This window comes from Python bivittatus, unplaced genomic scaffold (genome assembly GCF_059951505.1).
Source record: "Python bivittatus isolate LINGU-HERP-01145 unplaced genomic scaffold, Pbiv_v1 ctg000570_np1212, whole genome shotgun sequence".
NCBI lineage: Eukaryota > Metazoa > Chordata > Lepidosauria > Squamata > Pythonidae > Python > Python bivittatus.
In genome coordinates, this window is record NW_028277097.1 from 15,589,815 (window position 1) to 15,610,342 (window position 20,528).

At 40.7% G+C, this 20,528-nt stretch overlaps 1 protein-coding gene across 1 annotated transcript; it reads left to right on the top strand.

Moving 5' to 3' along the window:
* The first annotated feature begins 3 nt into the window (after nucleotides 1-3).
* ACAA2 (acetyl-CoA acyltransferase 2) lies at nucleotides 4-17,822 on the top strand. Its single transcript, XM_007430339.4, has 10 exons — nucleotides 4-151; nucleotides 6,166-6,332; nucleotides 7,272-7,400; nucleotides 8,796-8,912; nucleotides 10,572-10,719; nucleotides 12,356-12,531; nucleotides 13,916-14,045; nucleotides 15,132-15,202; nucleotides 15,957-16,111; nucleotides 17,216-17,822. Exons 1-10 carry the CDS (start codon nucleotides 136-138, stop codon nucleotides 17,298-17,300), a joined length of 1,194 nt encoding a protein of 397 aa, XP_007430401.1. The 5' UTR covers nucleotides 4-135; the 3' UTR covers nucleotides 17,301-17,822.
* The last annotated feature ends 2,706 nt before the right edge of the window (nucleotides 17,823-20,528 follow it).

Consider the following 20,528-nt stretch of genomic DNA (forward strand, 5'->3'; position numbering starts at 1 on the left):
CCCCCGGCGAGGAGCACGCGCGGGTGAGGGAGGAGGAGTAAGCGGGGGAAGGGCGGGGCGGCGGGGTTGCGACTTGCGAGCCGAGGAGTCCAGCGAAAGAAGTTGGCAGTTGGAGGAGAGGCAGCCGCCGCCGCCATGGCTTTGCTCAGAGGTAAGGCAGCCCCGAAACGTGGACCCCCCGCTGCTCCCCTCGTCCTTTCTGACCTTGATTTTAGCGCTGGGTCTTGCAAAGGTCTCCCCCCTCCAGCCGCTGGGAATGGAGTGTATTCCCTTAAGCACGCCCAGCGCCACGCACGGAAGAGGACACGAATGTTTTATGCCCTGCTATTGCGCGGCACGCGCGCCTTCCTCGCGTTCGTTTCCCCGAAGTTCTGGAAGCCCGCTCGGTTCCCTGCGAGACGGCAGGCGTGGGAAACAAGTGCAAAGACTTTAGCGACGTGTTGAAGACCAGCAGTCTTGCGCAGGAGAGCTGGCTACTGGCTTCCATATCTAGTGCGTGGAAGTGAAATCACTTTCTTTTCTTTCCTTTTCTTGCAATCCTTTTGATTAACTTTCTTATCCTACTGCGTGCAAATGCGCTAAAAGTTAATTTGGGATTATATTCATCGAGGCTGAGAGGTAGTGACTTTAGTTCAGAGCTGGTGTGTGTTTACACTGAAGTAAAGCCAGCTGTGCCCGAGGAGGCTGGCTTCTTAGAAACTTCAGGTTTGCAGTCCTGATGAATGAAGCACACTAATGAAACTTTCTTCTGACCTGGAAACAAAACACGTTGGTATTTGGCGGCGGTTTTTACAAAAAAAAGATCTCCACAAAAATTAACGTTAAGACCAAAGCTAAAAAGCAGGCATCTTGGAGAAGGCCTGTCTATGTGGACACTAAAAGTCCAAGTCGATGACACAGCATAATGGTTCAAAAATCAGACTACAGTTAGCTGAGGCTAATTTTTAAGCAGATTTATTAAATAAGAAACCCTGTGAATATTACTTTTGTATTGGACATTTCAAATGTAAATATTTTTCCAAACCCATTAATCCAGTTCACAATACATAAAGCTGGGGAATAGTAGTCCTGCAGGTTTGGCGGTTAGAATGGGAAAGGCTGAATTGACAATTGATGGCATACATGGGACTCCCAGGTCCGTATGTGAGAATATTTGGAAGGTGGGAAGAGAGATGTTACCCTTGCAGGTAGAGCGATAGATTATCTCAGTACTCTCAGAATTTCAGAAGGAAATGCTTGAAAGGAAGTGAGCGTCCTCCAGATGTTGCTTAACTTCCAGTAGCCCTAGGACATATAGTGAATGGTGAAAGATTGTCATGGCTGTGTTCCAGCATCCCATTGCTACTACCCTTATCTGTATTGTGCATCTGTAATTTTACAGTTCTAGAGTACTTTGGAGAATATTCTGGCAAAGTTGTGGGGGGGGGAATGCTTCAAACTCTCAAAATATGCAGATGTGTGTATATGAAGGTACATCATCTGTTACTTGTCTGACAGCAAGGAATTTCAGTTATTTATTTATCCACAAAGACATGAGTTGCTGAGAATGGAACCGAGGCTCATTTTTGAAGTAATGTTATATTTTAAATTTTGTTTTGAAGGACACTTTTGAGTGTCAGCTTTGGGAATAAAAATAGAATGCAGTAAAATGAAATCAAATAAGCTGTGATTCTGCCAGAGTTCAGTTATGCCAAGGGTGAGATTTTCAGCAATTATAATACCTTGACAAGTTTCTTAAGAGTTACTAATGGCGATCTGTGGATGGTTTTCCCCCCCTAATTTTGGAACCTGCAAATAGGATGCACGCATTTGGAGACTTACATGCAAGACAGGCTTTAAAACATTATGGCAGGGCACCTTCTGCCATGTAAAGGTATTGGCATGAATTTTTAAGCTGGTTTTTCAAGCTTGAGTGTTTCTGCAGCATCACACTTTGCAGAGGAACATCTGAATTTGCTTTGATCAATGGTTTTTGAATTAGCCCTACCATTTTTTGCTCTACGCTTCTAACCTTGTCTTTCTGTGTCACTCCTTGTAATGAATGTAGGTGAGCATCTGAAAGCAAAATCAGTGGGTAGACATAACGCTAAGCTGTGGATGAGTTTTGGATTCCTCCTCTCTATTGTGGCATGTCTCAACAAGTGACAGCATCTGCCCAATCTTGCCTGGGCTCAGAAGTGAAGCGCTGGGCCTGGTTAATATTTGGGCACCAGAGATTGAAAAACACCCCAGAAGAGGCAGTGGGAAACTATTTCCATACTTTTGCCCAGAAAACTGCATGGTCATGTCCATGGAATCACCAGAAGCTGAGCTCAACCTGGGGGCATCTTGAACTTTTACCTTGCACAGTCACATGGAAAGTTTTTTAATAGAGCTAAATCACAATTTTCAATTCACCCAGAAAACTGGTTCAAAGCTCAGGATTCAATGTATAATTAACCAAGTATGGATGTTATGAGTTGGGTGGATTGGAATTCTAGGAGATTAGGACATCACCAGGCTGATTGCAGTTAGCCTTCCATGCCCTTGAGAAAGAAATACAACTGAAAATTCATGTTCTAATTCCCAGATAGTTTGAACACTAATTTTGGCTAGCAGCTTTTTGCTACAATTGGGTCTTGGTGTTTGACAGTTTAGACATAAGTGGAATTTGAAATGTATTATATTGATAAAGATAATTTCTCCATAAAAGCAATGCTGGGAAACTCTTATTTTCATGCCCATTGTCCTTTCTTTTCCTTCCTAGCTTTACAAAGCTTGATAGCTAAAAATGCTGGTCCTAAATGTTCTTGATTGAATGCCTTAGAATACTATTCCCATAATTGTAGTAGTTATGAATATTAATTCTAGAGAAATTAAGAAACCCAGTATGTCTCCTATTAAATTAATGAAGTCTCCATTATTTTTATCTATTAATTTATATTCTCTGCTGACTATAAGTTGTACTGTTGAGGTGTCCATAAAGAATTGCAAAGTTATGAACTTGCCAAAAAATGCCATTAGATTAGATTCTTCCTAGCTCCTAACATAACTATACCCAGTTCATATCATGTCCATCTCATTTTCAAAAACTAGCTTGCTTCCAAAGGTTACTTGATGAGGCCAATATTTGTTTATAAGTCTAAAGTCTGAGAGCCATAAATGTCTAATGTCTGAGGGGCCCTGCTCCCTGATAAGCTGTTGAAAAGTTTTCATTCAGTCTGCTATAATTTAAGGAATTGTTAATTTGTGGAGTTTGATAGGATATTAAGAAAAGCTGTACTGGGTCAAGCCCAAAGTCCTGGCACATTCCGTTTAATTCTCAATGTAGAAATTTATCATGTTTCTCACCATCACGTTTTCCAGAACTTTTATTATAGTACCTGGTCCTCTGTACTGTTTAGAATGTGACCACACAAACTGTAGGAGAGATAAGAGGGGTGCAAAAATCTGTTTTTGGCAAACAGTTGTACTGTAGTTGCAGGCATTAGTTTATCTGCCAGCCCAATTTCTGTATACAAACGTGCATAGGTTCAAACCATTGTTCCTTCATCCCATCATAAAACCATCATAAAAAAATTACTATTTTTTCTGCCAATAAGTACCTTGGGAAAAGCAAAGATGGTCGCCCTTGTTTGTTCCTATCCTCTCTTTGGCACTTTTCCCATTTAATGACTAGAGGCTAATAATTTTTTGTAACCCAAGCTAGTCAATAACTCCTTAAATATTTTCATTTGTGAATGGAATGACTAGTGATCAATCGCCTTCTCTCCTGTACACATTTTCTTAACAGCACCCGAAAATTAAAACTGATAATACATACGTGCTGTATTCTATGATGTTGAGAACCCACAATTACAGAGACAGTCCTCACAATAGTTACAAGTATTGTGGGCTTTTGAGGGAAAATAACATCAGGAAAATGGGTTAAAGATGTTTTGTGAGCTACATTATTTAGGAAGGGATAATTTAATAGCTTGAAATTGAGAAGAGTGTAGTAACTTTAAGAATTAGGTAATTTCGACTAACAGGGATGTAATTAAGTACTAGGACTGTGTTTTGTTTTTCAATCTGAGGCTTCTGCATTAAGTATGCTTCTGAGGTTAAAGTTTGGGGGAATGAAACTCTTCCTGTTGAACTTCTAATGTCTATTCAGGCAGCAAAGCTCATATAACACCAGTTTAGTCTGGCAAGACGGAAGATCAAAAGGTGTGTACATATGCAAAAGCAGGAAACAAACCGATTCACAATTTTTTATTTGATGTAATCCTTAACTCAGAGGGAAAGGGGTAGATGCATAGAATTGCAGCCTCTCTTTACTGCTTTTCCATACACTGAAAGAATGGGAGCCAAACTCAACTCCTACAGGAATGCATCACATACTGGCAAATAAAGCCAGAGAAGGCCTTCTCCCTTGTGCCAAAGATTTGGACCTTTGATCGCAGAGACATCTTCAAAAACGTATATCCCGCAGTTATTAACGGCTGAACACATTAAAATGAACGAAGCAATTGTTTTAGTTAGTAGGCCTTAAGCCTTTTAACAATTTAAAAGTTAACACCAAGATCTTAAATTATGCTGGGGAAGCAGTTAGCAACCAGTGCAGATCTTTCAATAAAAACATCAAGCAATCCTTCTACCATACACTGGTTAAGAACCTTATAATTCAGTAAAAGGTTTCTGGAAAATTCAGAAGTTGGTTCCTTACTTCAGTCTTCCTAATACGCATATTACCACACTGTCATTTTGATTGGTTTTAATTAAGTTGCCTGCATTTATTATTTGTAGTATACTTCTAAAATAACCCCATGTAACTTGAAATAATAATTCTCATGTTTATATTCCTGTGCCTCATTTAGTTCATCTGGAAAGAACATTGACCAACACACCCTGGGGAAATGTGCGATTGTTAATATAATATTGATAAGTTTCCTTTTCAAAAAGCATGGAAAAGTAGTGATCAAGAACACTGCCCATTTAAGACTCAGGATAGAAAGATTTAAGAAGGCAGCTTGAAATGTTAATTTTTAAATATATTGAGGAACTGGTCATTTTGGAAGAATACGACCCGACACATTTGCATATTATTGGAGAATGAGTGTATTTGGTTCCTCTGATCAGCCAAGCAGCAAGTCAAGCCCATATTGCTGATTGCGATATTTTGAAGTAGGTCTGTCGGAAAGCCAGGAAACCCGATTCATTAAGTTACCAGGGCATTAAAATGGGAGCTTTAGAGCTGCTAAGAACTTGGGCTGTGTAATGCTTTGGATTCAGAGGCAAAAAGGAGCTTTGGAGCATGGAAGGACTCACAGGGTGCCAGTCTACAACTCCTTAAAGTAGCCATGTTTTTTCCTGCAATTGCACAAGTGACTTCCACAGCCGCAGCACAATCATGGAAAAAGCCCATTCATTTAGTTAAAGGAGTTGCAGTCATGTGCTAGGAACACACGCTTGTTCCCAAGTACTTTTTTTGGCTTTCAATCAGAAGCTTTGCACAGCCCTAATAAGGACTATAGTAAGATACCAGTTAATTTGAAAGAGCAGTCATCAAACCAGATGTGCAGATTTTCCCAGTACATAGAGGGGATAGATTCAACTCAATGCTAACTCAACATTTCAACAAAAGCCTCACATTTCTGTGCCAGCTGAAGCCAACAAATCTATGTATGTCCAAACTCTGATGACATTCTCAGAACCTCTAGGGGTCTCTTTTAGGTATCTAACTAGTGTGCCATTATATTCAGGATAGATCAAGGAGTCCTAATTTATGTTAATGTTTTATGTGACACTGTAATCCCTTATTTTCTGAATTTGACAAAAAAGGAGACAAACTTTATTAGTTACGAGTATGAGAAACTATCTAAACTCTGCACAGAAAAATGTCCGAGGGATCTTGTGGAACCCACCTGGATTGATTGGGTTTGGATGTTGAATTGCCACTGGTGAAATTTGCTTTATGCCATATTATATTTTATGGTATTTTATTTTTGAAGTGTTACTGGTTGTTTCAACTGTGTAGACTGCCCTGAGTCATACGTCAAACTGCTGGGGAATTCTGGGAGTCGAAGTCCACCCATCTTAAAGTTGCCAAGGTTGAGAAACAGTGATCTAAATGAACAATGGTGTGATTTTATATAAGGCACTTTCTTATTTCCCTGTGTGTGTTTCCCACGTTTTGCCTCCTAGGAGTATTCATCGTTTCTGCCAAGAGGACTCCATTTGGGGCTTTTGGCGGCCTGCTCAAGGACTTCACTGCCACAGACCTCGCAGAGATTGCGGCCCGATCAGCCTTGTCTGCTGGCAAAGTGCCTCCAGAAATCATTGACAGCGTGATTGTGGGCAACGTCATGCAGGTTGGTAGAACTTGGCAGTTGCCCTTGCCAAACATGTCATTCTGTTTCTGTGCTTGCTTAGTTGCTCCATTACAGAGGAATCAGAAATAAATTGGAGCACATCCCATTCCATCAGGTCACTTACCAAACAGTTTCTTTTGGAACATTTATGGTCGCTGGATTTGCTAGCATTGTAGAGTGTATTGTCGGTGGGATAACTGTATCACCAAGCACTACAAGCAGTGTTTTGGCTTCTTCACAGTTGAGTTTCTGTTTGACCTTTGCATTAAGTTCACAATTACAAATGTGTTTGAACAAAAACATTTCCTGAGTTCATTCATCTTTTTTCTGAAGAGTAAGTTAACAGTCTTGCATAAACAATAGTAATGAAAGAAGGAAAAAAACAGTATACAGGTAGTCCTCGCTTAGCAACCACATATTCAGCAACCATTCAGAATTATGGTGCTGAACGAGGAGACTTACTACCGGTCCTCGAAGTTGCGGGAATCGCAGAGTCCCCACAACCATGTGATTGTGATTCGGTTCCTTGACAACCGGTGCGCAATTATGACGATCACAGTGTCCCACAGTCATGTGATCACCATTTCCGACCCTCACTGCTGGCTTCCAACAAGCAAACTCAATGGGGAAGCCAACAGGAAGTCACAAGTTGTGGTCACATGACATTGTGCTTAACGACCACACATGATTCGCTTAACAACTGCAACAGAACTGCCATCATAAGTCAGTGTAGTCATGTAATTTTTTGCTTTACAACCATGTTGCTTACTGGTGGAGTTGCTGGTCCCAATTACGGTCATTAGCTGAGAACTACCTGTAGTAACAAAATTTTGTCCAGGTTTCCTCAATTCCACAAATAGGTAGAAGTGTCATCTTCAACCATGCAACTTAGCTTTTAAGCAGAATTTGCCAGGTGAGTTCTCTGTTTTTTTCTTGTAGAGTTCTGCAGACGCTGCTTACATTGCACGACATGTTGGTTTACGTGTTGGAGTGCCAATCCCAACTCCTGCCTTAACCATCAATAGATTGTGTGGATCAGGCTTCCAGTCTATTGTTAATGGATGTCAGGTACTAGTTACACTCATTTATTTTACCACGTTCTCTGTCAGCCCATTTTCCAGTGCAATTTAGGTTTGTGCATATACATTCTTATCTGCGTCATGTCATGCAAAGATTGGAATTCTTCACCTGTTTTTCATTTACTTATTTTTAAAAAAATGTTTAGATCACCCTACTCATTCAGGATAGTGAAACAATCTGATAGTTTAGAAGGCAAAGTTGATCAGTTTTCAAGCTGTAGGTGCACTTTTGCCTTGATCCTTGTCAGCCTAGTATTGAGTGAAATTCCTATTGAGAAACCAAAATCAAATTGAATGAAGATTGTACTTGGATCCATACGATCAAGGTAGACGTCATCTGCTTCTTGGTACAGATTAAACCCTCTCATCCAATTTATTTCCCCACTTTTACTTGACTTAAGCTGTTATACAAAAAGTGGTAGATATTTGTGCACTTCACAAATGTACTTGGATTTGGGCTGTAAGGAGTCTGCAATGGCCTGGAGATCCATAATTGAAAAGTCATGCATGATAAGTCACCTTTTTCTGCCCAGAACTGAATGAGTCAGTAATGCCCCTAAACAGATACCCTTCCTAGATCTTGCATTGGATCATAGGACTGGGGGGGGGGGGCGCTCTTGAAGCTTTTTAAGGCTTGCCAAAGATAGCTTTTATTTAGTTGTTTGTTTGTTTGTTTACTGAATTTTTTATGGCCACCCCTCTCACTTCCATGTGACTGTGGGTGGCGTACACAATTAAAACACAAACTAACAATCACAAATTCTACCATTAGTCTGTGAGAACTGGTATAAAATTCTCCAGAAAGTTCATGCCTCTTTAAAATATACTATGTGGTGGCAATATAATGTTTATTGCAAGTGCTAGGAAAAGAAACCAGGAACTCAATGCGATTTCTAACCTCTCTATAAGATTATGGAAAGGTGGTTGGTCCTAAGGATGAGGAGGGAATTTCAACTCAGGGCTGTCTGTCATTGCAATTGCTGTGCAAACTAGCATCTCTCCTGGTTTGCACAGAGGCTACTTTGAGGCCCTGCTCATGGGAAATCTGTTGGAGACAAACGCACGGCCTAGCGTGTGATCCTAATGTCTCATGCACAAGAGTTGGGGCTCTGTTAGCAATTTCTAACGTGAAGGTGAAATGAGCACGGTAAAGCTGATCATTTTCTGTTCAGATGTGAATGTTTGCATATCCTATGACCAGAGTCACAGCAAATGTTCATATCATCTTGTCTGGGCACATGGTACTTCTGAGAATGCATGCAAATTACTGCCATCAGACCCTTCCCCTGAATTTATAATGGACTCAAGTGCTTTGGGAGGCAATTATCTTTTTTGTGTCTCACATATATATTGCAAATCTAACATGCTTTTCTTTCCTAATCAGGAAATTAGCCTTAAAGAATCAGAAGTGGTGCTATGTGGTGGAACAGAAAGCATGAGCCAGATGCCTTATGCAGTTCGAAATATCCGTTTTGGAACGAAACTAGGAGTTGATCTCAAGGTTAGTGCTTTGCACCAATCATGTTGTTTTTGCTTCTTGTTTGAAACCAGGATATCGCTCCCGAAGGAACCTTTAAGTATGCTCTGGATCCATAAAAATGCACAGAAGAGGATTAATCTGTCCCATTAGATGATAATATATTTAGAGTGTAAGGAATTACATGAACAAATGTCCATAATTTGCATTCAGAGTTCCAATTTGTTTTAGTGGCCTTACGGCAATGTTTGGCTGGGCTTAAAAGCTAAGCAGGGTCATTCCAGGTTCATATTTGGATGGGAGGCCTCCTGGAATTCTGGGCCTGTAGGCTAAACTGGGAAGTAAAAAAACAAACAGATAAACCAGAAGATGACAAACCAACCCCATAAAAATACATGGGCTGTCAACTGGTGTCTTCACCTTTTTTAAGTAGCATGCATAATTCCTAAAAAATGTTTGTGCGTTGTGCCCTACAGTAAACAGCCCCAGTCTACAGTGCTTGGCTTTTCAGGGACATGTCAAAAATGTGCAGAACAGGGACAAAATGTTCTCCTTTCATGTTATTAACCTCTTGCCACTACTTTTTTCCAGTAAGTCACTGGTCTAACATATTCTGTTATTCCCTTCCCCTTTCCCAGTTGCCCCCCTACCTGCCTGCCTGCCTCCCTCCTTCCAATTAAAAAATTGGTATGGCTGCGCATGTTATGTAAAATAACTCTGGGCACCTAACAACAATTCAACACCTAACAAAAGACAAAAAGTTTAGAACCCCTTTCAAACCACCAAGCACCATCACCATCCCGTCACAGAACCGCAAATGCCAGGCTCCCCTCCCCTCCCCTCCCCTCCCCTCCCGACCCAGCGCCTGAAAGAAAAGCCAGGTCTTAACAGCTTTATGGAGGGCAAGGAGGGTAGGGGCCCGCCACACTTCAGGATAGGTGCAGCTACAGAAAAGCCTTGCTTCCTTCCCCCCCCCCCAAATAAGAACATTTAAGAGAGGGGCCTTGTGTGTCTGGAGGTTTAAGGCTGTCCCCAATCCCAGTAGCCTTGCTTGCAGAACAAGAGGCAGTGCTGCTAGGTTGTTTGGGGGGAAAATATTCCCCAAAATCGGTGGTTCCCTTAATTTTATGTTGGGAAGAGTGGTTATGACCACTGTCCAAGTTTCTGCTCTGTTTCGTTTTTAGGCCAGAGGCACAAAGTACAGTGCAAAATCTGAAAGCCGCCTGCAGGGTGGGGAAGCCAACTTACCCATTTCTGCACAGTTTCCTATAATCTTCAAGGGTTCTTTTTTCCTTTAATAAATAACTGAAATGTTCAGAACACTGGATTTTAGGCTAGGTACCAAAACCTGCACATAGTCTTTGCATGTACACCCATGTTTGAGAATTCTGTGCTTACTCTATGAATGTTTGAGAAATCCCGGCTTTAGAAATGCAGCACTGTGTTGCTTTTGGATTTGGCTCTTCCTTAAAATGAATGCTTATGGCAACCTTTTCCCAGCCTTCCTTGACTCCCATAATTCCCAACCCACATTTGGTCTTTCACACCAGCTCTTCATTATGGTAGTTGAAGTCCCACACATCTGGAGAGCAGCAGGTGAAAACCGTGGGCTGGGATATAACTTATGCAAAAGCCTTTTGTTTGGTAGCCTGTTACATGATTCTGTTCCCTCTCTCCTGGCAGCTGGAAGACACATTGTGGGCAGGCCTAACCGATCTACATATCCAGACCCCTATGGGTGTCACAGCTGAAAATCTTGCTGCAAAGTATAACATTACAAGGGAAGAATGTGACCGTTATGCCTTGAAGACACAACAGAGGTGGAAAGCTGGTCAGTAAAAATATGAAAGAGCACTGATTCATTTCAAGTGGAGACTTAATTCTCACAGCAGCAGATGAGTTGATATCTGGATTGTACTTCTTAAAGCTGCAGTTGGGGACTAGGATGATGGGATTATCTTTTAGGAAGAAAACTAGACGTTAGAGAAAAGATGTAGGAACATTTTCTCTCTGCCTTTTAAACATAAATTTTAACTGGAATGTTTGATATGTGAGGAAATACCTTTTAACCAATATCTGTGTATATTTGTTTTAGTTTTAGTATAAATGGGGCCCATGAAACCTAAGTAATGTTGTCTTACAATCTGTGTTTGGAGAACAATTGAATTAGGTTGCTAGCTACCATAATTAGCTGAAGAGTAATGCTTTAGAGAGGGGGAAGCAAACTCCAGTCTGGGGGATTTGAGCATTTGAGTTCTTGAGACACAAATGACCAGGTTCAAATTATCCTACTTCAGACACATTATGTGAAGACCTAGCTCTCTGGAGAAGGCTCTAATGCTGGGAAAGGGTAGAAGGAAAGAGAAGAAGAGGAGGACCAGCAGCAAGGTGGATGGACACAGTTACAGTGGTGATGCACGCACCATAGGGAGACTTGAAGGAACAGGTTAGGAATAGATCATCATGGAGAAAGTCTATCTATGTGGTCGTTAGGAGTCAAAAACAAGTTGATGGCACATAATTATTTTTTTTAAGTTTTAGTAAAAAATACTAAGTTTTCACTAAAACTTCTAAGATCCATAAATCAAAATCAGATGAAAAAGAATTAAAGAACTTTATGCTTAGAAGATTGATATTTAGATCAGAACCCTTCCAACCCTTCCACATAAAAATATACCATTAGGTACTCCAAGCTCTCTTCAATTCAGCAATGTAATTTAGAGGGAAGGCGTAATTTTATTGTAGCTGTGGTTAAATTATGAAAGTCATACTTCCCTTCTCATTCCACTGTAAAATATACAGAGACCTACACTAGATGTCAGTTGACTTTCTACTCAGCCCTGCTTACAGTCTTCTAGTGCAGGGTTTTTCAAAGTGCTCTGTGGAACCCTACAGGCAAAAACAAATAAATAGATTAAATAAGTAAGTTCACTCAGTGTCAGCCAATTTTCTATCACTAAAGCTTTGCCTCTTGATCAAGAATTCCAGATTTATTTATTTTTTAACTAGCAGGTTCTAATGCCTGAAAATGTTTGAAAGGCCCTATACTTGTCAGCAGAAGGAGGCTACCATCTTCAACATGGTGACGTATCAAGGCTGGCTCGTGTCATTTTTGTGGCTTGAGATGAACCAGAGATGGTGCTCATGGTGTGTGACATAGAAACTATTACAAGCACTTCTTTCTGTCCCTGATGGTGAAAATATAGTAAGAATAAGATAAATAGCTAATGATTTGCTGTTCTTTCAGCACGTTTAAATTTTATCTAATGGCAGTGCTGGCCCTGGATGTATGATTCCTGAGGCAGTTGGTATATTGGCCCTCTCAAGTATGTTCCCACATATTTTGGCAAACCAGCCAAGTATCTGAACTGACTTGCTAAATCGTCTTCTCTGTGAGAAGTTTATGTTAACTAGTCTGTTACATAATCTCCCATGACCCCTTGGTATTGGCTTTTTTACATTCATAGCTCACGAAGCAGGACATTTTAAGGCTGAGATGGCACCCATTGAAGTGAAAGTTAAGAAAGGCAAACAGAGCATGGAACAGGATGAACACCCCCGGCCTGAGGCAACGTTGGAGCAGTTGGGGAAGCTCCCTGCAGTCTTCAAGAAGGATGGCACTGTCACAGCAGGAAATGCCTCGGTGAGCCTTTCCTCTCTTGTTTTATCATTTCAGAAGTCTGGGCTGAAGTTTTTCAGGAGCTCTAGTCCAATTACTAAGCTCTTTTTAATGGCATCTCTCTTCAAATAGGGGGTCATCTTTGCCTTAATTAACTAGCCACGTAAAAAATGTCAATTGGTTACAAAGGTTCCTTGGGTGAAGTAGTGTGGGGCAGCTTAAAAAAAGCCTTTCTACTTGCACTCTATGATTTCTACAAACTTGTAGTTTTTGAAAAGATGACAATGCTAATTCTGCAAAATTATGTCTCAAGGAGTTTTTGAGTAATTCCTTTGGAAAACATGGTCAGCCTTCCCCAAATTAGAACTCTTCAGCAGGGTTGAGACAACTGTTCCTAGAAGTCTCAGGCAGGAGAGCCATTGATATTAAGCAGATGCTAGAATCCACTCTAGTAATGACATTCATGAGAATTGCTTAAGAATAGCACAGAGAAACAGATCTTTATTGATCCCTTCACGTAACTTATCCTAAAAGTGAAGATCCGCAGCCACAATTTTCTGCAGTCAAGAAAACTAATATACTAAGAAGAAATATTTCAGTTGTTTTAGTCCGTTGTGGTGCACTGAAACAGAACGGCATTGAGTGCCTATATTTTGTTTGTTTGTGATCCTATAGCACTGCTTTTCCACATTCAAGAATCTCCAAATTCTCCCCCAAGATTCTTCTTTGTTTAGATGTTTCTAGATGCCATGCATCAAAAGCAGGAACTAGGAACATACATCTGGTTGGTCCATTGCTAAAAATGTGGGATCAATCATATTTTCCTATTGAAAAACATTTCTGTTTTCTAGATATAGGATGTGACTTGGTTTGCAGTGGATACTGGAACCTTGTTGGCTGAAGAACTGGCTAAAAATGCCTAAATAACATAAAACTTCATTTAGGATGATGTTACCTACTTGGGTAATGAAATATCTGCAAGAAAACCACCAAGCTCAGAGAGCACCAAGGACTCTTCAGTTCAACCCTGAGCTACATATATCCTCTTCTACTGAAACCTTCATTTTGCTGCTCAAATTTCAGTTATATCACTATTCTGATCAATACACCCTACCACAAAACCTGATGGATTTGTTTTATTTTTCAGTTTAATTTTATGGTACAGCAGCATAACCTCATCCACCCTTCCTCAACCTGTGCCCTTCCCAAGGCATTGGAAACTGGAGTTTCCAAAATTCCCAGTCAGCACATACAAAATCCCAGCACACTTAAAAGATGCCATACTGGAGAATGTTAACTTAGATAACGTCTTCTTATCACTTCAGCTTCACTGTGACCCCATTGGTGTGTTCTTCAGCAACACGTTTTTTCCCCCCAGCCTTGATGTCTGGTGTTCTTCTGTTGCTAGGGTGTGTGTGATGGGGCAGGAGCACTGATCGTAGCAAGCGAAGATGCCGTAAAAAAGCACAACCTTACTCCCTTGGCTAGAATTGTTAGTTATCACTCAGCTGGATGTGACCCTCACATCATGGGCATTGGTAAGTGACAAAGGAAGTACTTTTCTGCTGATTGATCAAAGCATTTCCCATCCCATGCATAAAAGATCCTGTAACTCCCCAGTTGCCGGCAACAGCATGAAAACTCGTCTTGCTTTAGCTGGAAATGGATACATCCAGATGCCCTTTGCTCTTTTTGTTTTCTTTGTCCACCATTTCATTCAAATAAGTAAACAAAATATTAAACAGAAAAAAAGGTTAATAAAATAGCAGGCTGTTGCTGTGCAGAGAAGGAATGTCCTTGCTGATGTTAGTATCTTTAATGTGGTTTAGTTCGGGACTTATACACTGGAGAAGCACAGAAGAGGAAAGTAGTTTGTGAAATTCAATCGTGAATAGGTGATAGAATAATCCCAGCATGGAAGAAGGAGATGACAAGTTTTTACTGGTAGATTCCAGGTGATACCCAGTAGCTGTATATTCAGGGTGATGGAAATACTTTTTCAAGGATGTTAAAATTCCTCTCTGAGGTTGGAATTGTGAGCAGAGGATTATCTGAATTCTATTTGTTTTGGTTATCCAGATAATTTGGACATCTCCCTTGTTATCAACTGATGCAGTAAATATAAAGTGTGGAAAGGTCTAGGGGAGTATATTAGCTCTGCAAAATGTGGTCTCTGTTTTTTTCCTTCTTCTTGGTGCAGATATTTTTCTTGGGCAGGTACTATCTGACCCGGGTAGTGGGCTATGGCAACCAGGCAGGGTCATCTTAAACCTGAAGCGGAATTCCTGGGAAAAATGGATTCCAACCAGATTTACCCTTTTGTTTCGCATGAAAGCAAATTAAGTCCCACTAGCCGTCAGATCCTTCAAATAATCAACAGCTATGTTGATTATCTTTGTATTGTCAACTTAATCTTGTAAGCCCCCCTTTTGTTCTTTTATGAAAATAAGCATATAAATCTACTACTACTACTACTACTACAAGTATTTCCCATATAAGACATCTCCCCTTGCATCACATTGAAAGCTATGATTCAGTGGCAGCTTTTGGAGGTCCAGCCTGGGGGCTGTAGAAGTAATGGGCCACCCTCCATTTATTGCTTATCCATATATGTTTCTGCATAGGTCCTGTGCCTGCTGTTACTGAAGCACTGAAGAAAGCTGGCCTTTCTCTGAAGGACATGGATTTAGTTGAGGTAATGGCCACTCATCAAAAAGCATATACTCAGACAATAGTTTATTGTGGCATTCAGTATAATTATGCAGTGCAACAAGAAAAATTCTGAATTTTCTCTATCAATATGTGTTAAGAGTACCAATATTTGTTCCTGGAGGCTGTCATCCTGAAAGCAGCTTTCAAACCTTAGACCTGAGTTTTCCTATCGCCATATAAACTCTGGAGTCAGTGTTGCCCTAGGGCAGTGATATGTCCTGCAGGGTATAGAATTTATCTTTTTTGCATGGAACCTTGAGATGATCAGTGATTAATAGTTCAGCTTTCCTGAACTTTCTCTGCCTTCTCTGTAGTCCTGAGAGAGAGTCTGAGAATTTTGTATAACAATTGCATAGAAATAATGATTTCCACTCCCAAAGTAAGTTCTACAGTTCAGTCTCTAGTGTCATGCAAAGTAAAATGGACAAATATAAGGCATTTATACTTTGCCCATGTGATCTTTACTCAGAACAGCATTTGGCCTTTCTTGGAAAAGACTCAATACTTCTGGCAAATTTTACCCATTATATGATCCTGGTTGGTTGGTTGGTTGGTTTGGTTGGTTGGTTTTTTAACATACGATTTTGATCAGTGATCTCTCCTGTCCCCAAGGAAAACTGCATTCCCCATTGCTTTTTTCAGATACAAGAACCAACGTCAAGGATAATTCTAACCAGCATATCATAGCAGCCTAACTTGGGGTATTTCTAACTTGCCTGTCTGTGATGTGTTTCCAGGTTAATGAAGCATTTGCTCCACAGTACTTATCAGTAGAAAAGGTTCTGGGTCTGGACCCAGAGAAGACCAACGTCAATGGAGGAGCCATCGCTTTAGGTCACCCTCTAGCTGCTTCGGGCTCCAGGATCACCGCTCATCTGGTTCATGAACTAAGGTGGATAAATACCTGAAGAAAACTTGTTTTGTTTCTTCTGAATATTCTGGGAAGAATATTTAGAGAGAGTGTAACTCAGACACTGTGGATTTGCTGTACATTGCAAAAAATATCAAGTCGACTCCCTGGCATTTCAGTGAAAAGTACCAGGGAGGGAAAATGTGAGAAAAATCTGTGGCTGAGATCCTGGAGACTATCTGCTAGTCAGAGTAGACAATCTGATGAAAAACATGGCTGGTCTCTTTGTATTCCGACCACAAACTGGGAAGTTTGAAGCCCATCTTACCTGCAAGCCTCATCACTTTACTATGGTGATGGATGGCTGAATATATGAACTGTTCAGTTGTTGTAAATGTTCATCTGATTATCTCCCCAAACGAAGAACTTGTAGACAACTTTCTTTTAAAAAGGAATTTCAGGGTCCTTACTTCCAAGACTTCTTTTGCGTCTCACATCATTCCAACCAAGGAATGCATCTGAAACACATTGCCTGTCAAACAATAGAAAAGATTCACTATTATTTTTTTTCTTAATCATCCCAATCTTTGCACAAAACCCCTTGCATGTTTGAAATTCAGCAGGAATTCTGCCTGCAAAGGTAACCTTATTCTTTGTAAGAATAGCAAAGCTCTTGAGAGGTCCAGCTCTAGTACCTCTTAACTGTCATTCTCCATTTTGTCTGAAAATTCCACCCCATTCCATTAAAAAGCATTTAAAAAAAAGCCACCGCCACTTGTGGGGTTCCCATGTCAGTCATTAGAAGCCTTGAGTTGAATCAAGCAACCTTCGATTCAGTTTGAGGCAAAGCGAGCTATTTGCTAAATCACTGAAGTAGATTCACATGTGGCCTTAAGTCTCTGTGCCATATTAGGAAGCTGTTTTCCCAGCCACATTGAAGTGTTGCTGTCCTGTGGATCAGCTGTTTTTCTCTGTGACATACGTGTATGTGCATTTTCCATGGTTTCCTCTAGATCTCAAAGCAGTGGATAAATCCCATGACATTTTCTGTCCAGCTCATTTGGAATCTAGAAGAAATTAAGGGGTAAGCCTAATGTGGGGTTCAAAGATCTTGTTTGTAATCCCTTTTCTCTTGGTTTATTGTAGGCGCCGTAGAGGTAAATATGCTGTCGGCTCTGCTTGCATTGGAGGTGGCCAAGGCATAGCTGTCATCATTCAGAATACTGCCTGAAGGACAACCTAGAGTCTGCAGTGATTTAACACTGCATCCTCTGCCGACTGTTACACAATCAATTGAAGAAATTAAAGAGACCATTATAATTCTACTTTTGTGCACAGACTGGTAGTAATCATCTAGCAAAGTGAAGCCCTGTGCTAAAATCTGTTTTTTAGAGAAAGTAACAAGATAACCTTTAACTTGATTGTGTGGATCTAGCCATAATTTTTATTGATCCATTACCTCCCACAGAATTCAATTTAGATTTTTCTAATAGAAATGTTCTTGGATAAATATTTGGCAGCCAACAATTAGAGCAAAACGAACCTACAGCTTGATATTCTTATCAGTATTTCTTCCCAGGCTGGTTTCTGTGCTCAGTTAATATAATTTGATGAGGAGTTCAGCACTGGCATAAAGGACATGGTTGGGTCTGATTTTAGCTTGAAGAACTTTGCTGTTAAACAATAGGAACGAAGTCTGACAAAAATCAGTGTGCCTCTCTAAAAAAATAAAATGATACTGAATTAATCCAAAGGATTTTAGTCTGGATTTCTGTAAAGTTTCTACCTGAAGAGTGTCACTGATGATCTCTGGTGGGTCATAATCAGAGGCTTTTGGATTTTGTGAACCTTCTCTTTTGCAGAAAAGTGGGTGATCTACTGCAGGGATCCCACCTTGATTGGAAAGACACTCCCCAGTTCTTGGGCCATTTCATTGCTCCTGCAATAAAAGATTAAAAAAGCACATTTGGGAATGGCTGAAAGGCAGTTTTGGAGTCCAAGTTCTCTCATTCCAGGAAAAGCCTCTGGAATATAGAAAAAAATGACGCCAACTCTGGGTTTGGCATAGTTGTTTTTTCTTTTTCTTGGAATCAGTGAGGAAGGGGGGAAAAGATCAGCAAATAAAGGAAAGAGAAAAAAGTGGGGCAGGAACAACTACCTGCTCTTTCTCTCTTGCTGATGCAAATTCAAAAGGGCTTTAGAGCAGCAGGATTTCCAGCAGGCCGAGTTACGGGGATTTCTGGGCATTGCTCAGTGTGCAAAGTATTTTCAAAGGGGTTTTTTTATTATTATTAAAGCATATTACTCCAAATGCATGTGAAATGAGATAGGCTTTTTTAGAGAAGGGAGCGATAGTAGTAGTTTCATTTATGCACTTAACACCTAAGCACAGTGATTGGTTGATTATGTGCCATCAAGTTGGTGTTGACTCTTAGTGGTCACATAGATAGACTTTCTCCGTGATGATCTGTCCCTAACCTGGTCTTTCAGGTCTTATAACGGTGCCCCCATCACCATTGTAACTGCTTGCTGCTGGTCGTCCTCTTCTCTTTTCTTCCACCTTTTCCACCATTAGAGACTTTCCCAAAGAGCTGGGTCTTCGCATCATGTGTCCAAAATAGGATAATTTGAGCCTCGTCATTTGTGCCTTGAGTGAGAAGTCCGGGTTGATTTGTTCAGTGATCCATCGGTTTGTTTTCTTGACTGTCCACAATGTTCTCTGGAGTCTTCTCCAACACCATAGTGCAAAAGCATCAATTCTCTTCCTATCCTGCTTCTTCAAAGTCCAACTTTGACTTCCATAGAGTGTCACAGGGAATACTGTTGCTTGAACAGTTCTAATTGTAGGCATAGACACATTCTGGCAACTGAATGTCTTCGAGTCTTAAATGCTACCCTACCAAGCATAGAGCCTGCCGTATTTCTTGCTGGTTCCTTTACTGTTGATAGTTGATTCTAAAAGGCAGAAGCTCTCCACCACTACAGTATCTTCACTGTCAATTCTAAGGCTGGTGGTTCTACTTACTGTCTTTTTTTTAATTAGTATTTTTCAGTGCAGTGAAAGTATACAAAATTAAAAGATTAAGAAAAAAATAGAGCAGATGGCAGTTATGGCCACAAGGGCCTTTGCTCGCCTTTGGGTGGTGCGTTAATTACGCCCCTTCTTGGATCAGGAGGCTCTCCAGTTGGTCACTCACGCCCTGGTCATCTCTCAGTTAGACTATTGCAATGTGCTGTACATGGGGCTACCCTTGAAGAGTATCTGGAAGCTACAGCTGGTTCAAAATTCAGCTGTGTGGATGATATTAGGTGCCCCTAGGATGGCACATGTAACACGTTTGCTGCAGGAGCTTGCTTCTGGGTCCAAGGTGTTGGTTATCACCCTTAAAGCACTACATGGCATGGGTCGAGGTTACCTGAGGGACCGTCTCAACCCCATCATATCAACCTGTCCCACCTGGTCAGGCAGAGAGGGCATGTTGCAGATCCCGTCAGCGAGGGAATGTTGGCTGGCAGGGCCCAGGAAGAGAGCCTTCTCTGCTGTTGCCCCCGCCCTTTGAATATTCTCACCCCAAAGGTGCAGCGGGCCCCTACCCTCCCGGCTTTCGGAAAAGGTTTAAAGACCTGGCTCTGTCAGCATGCATGGGGTGATATGGGCTCTTCCCGTCCCTGGGGGCGGTTAGCCCCCTGATGATGCTCCCTGGAGTTACCCGCCAATGTTCCATCCTCTTGGAACCTTTTTATTTGTAGAATTGTTTGTATGTTGTATTTTAATGAATTTTTATCTTGTAAACCACCCAGAGTCGTTTCACAAGATGGGCAGTGACAAATTCGATAAAGAAATAACTAAGGGGAAAATGAAAAAGGAAAGAAAACAGAAGTGTGACTTCTGCCTTTCTTCCTGTAGAGTAATTGCCGTCTTATTCTTTCTCTTCCTCTCTGACTCTTTTTAATCCATAAATCATCAATTCAGTCTTTTCTTCTTCCAACAAAAAGTCCATATAAGGCTTCCAGTCTTTTAAAAAAGTCTTGATCATTTTTTCCCTGACCAAACTGGCCAGCTTTGCCATTTCCACAAGCTCGGTCAATTTCATAATCTAATCTTCTACTGTGGGTATTCCATTATTCTTCCATCTTTATGCATACAATTATCTTGCCACAGTTACCATATACAATATTAGTTTCCCATATTTATTCTCTAGTTCATTATCCATAACACCCAATAAAAATAATCCCGGTTTCATCATAATATTAATCTGCAATATCTTTTGCATCATTGTATGAATTTGCACCTTCTTTTCACACTTCCAACACTGGTTTGGTATTCCTTTATACATTTTTGGCAGTTTAAACCGCTGTCATATACCACCAATACATCATTTTATAAAAATTCTCTCTTAAATTGTGACACAATGTAAATTTAACACCAGTTTCCCACATTTTCTCCCATATGTCCATA

What these genes read in the sequence shown, in the direction of transcription:
- ACAA2 (XM_007430339.4), top strand. An exon ending in AGGACATGGATTTAGTTGAG is followed by an intron (nt 15,203 to 15,956) that starts GTAATGGCCACT and finishes ATGTGTTTCCAG; the next exon opens with GTTAATGAAGCATTTGCTCC. An exon ending in CATCTGGTTCATGAACTAAG is followed by an intron (nt 16,112 to 17,215) that starts GTGGATAAATAC and finishes GGTTTATTGTAG; the next exon opens with GCGCCGTAGAGGTAAATATG.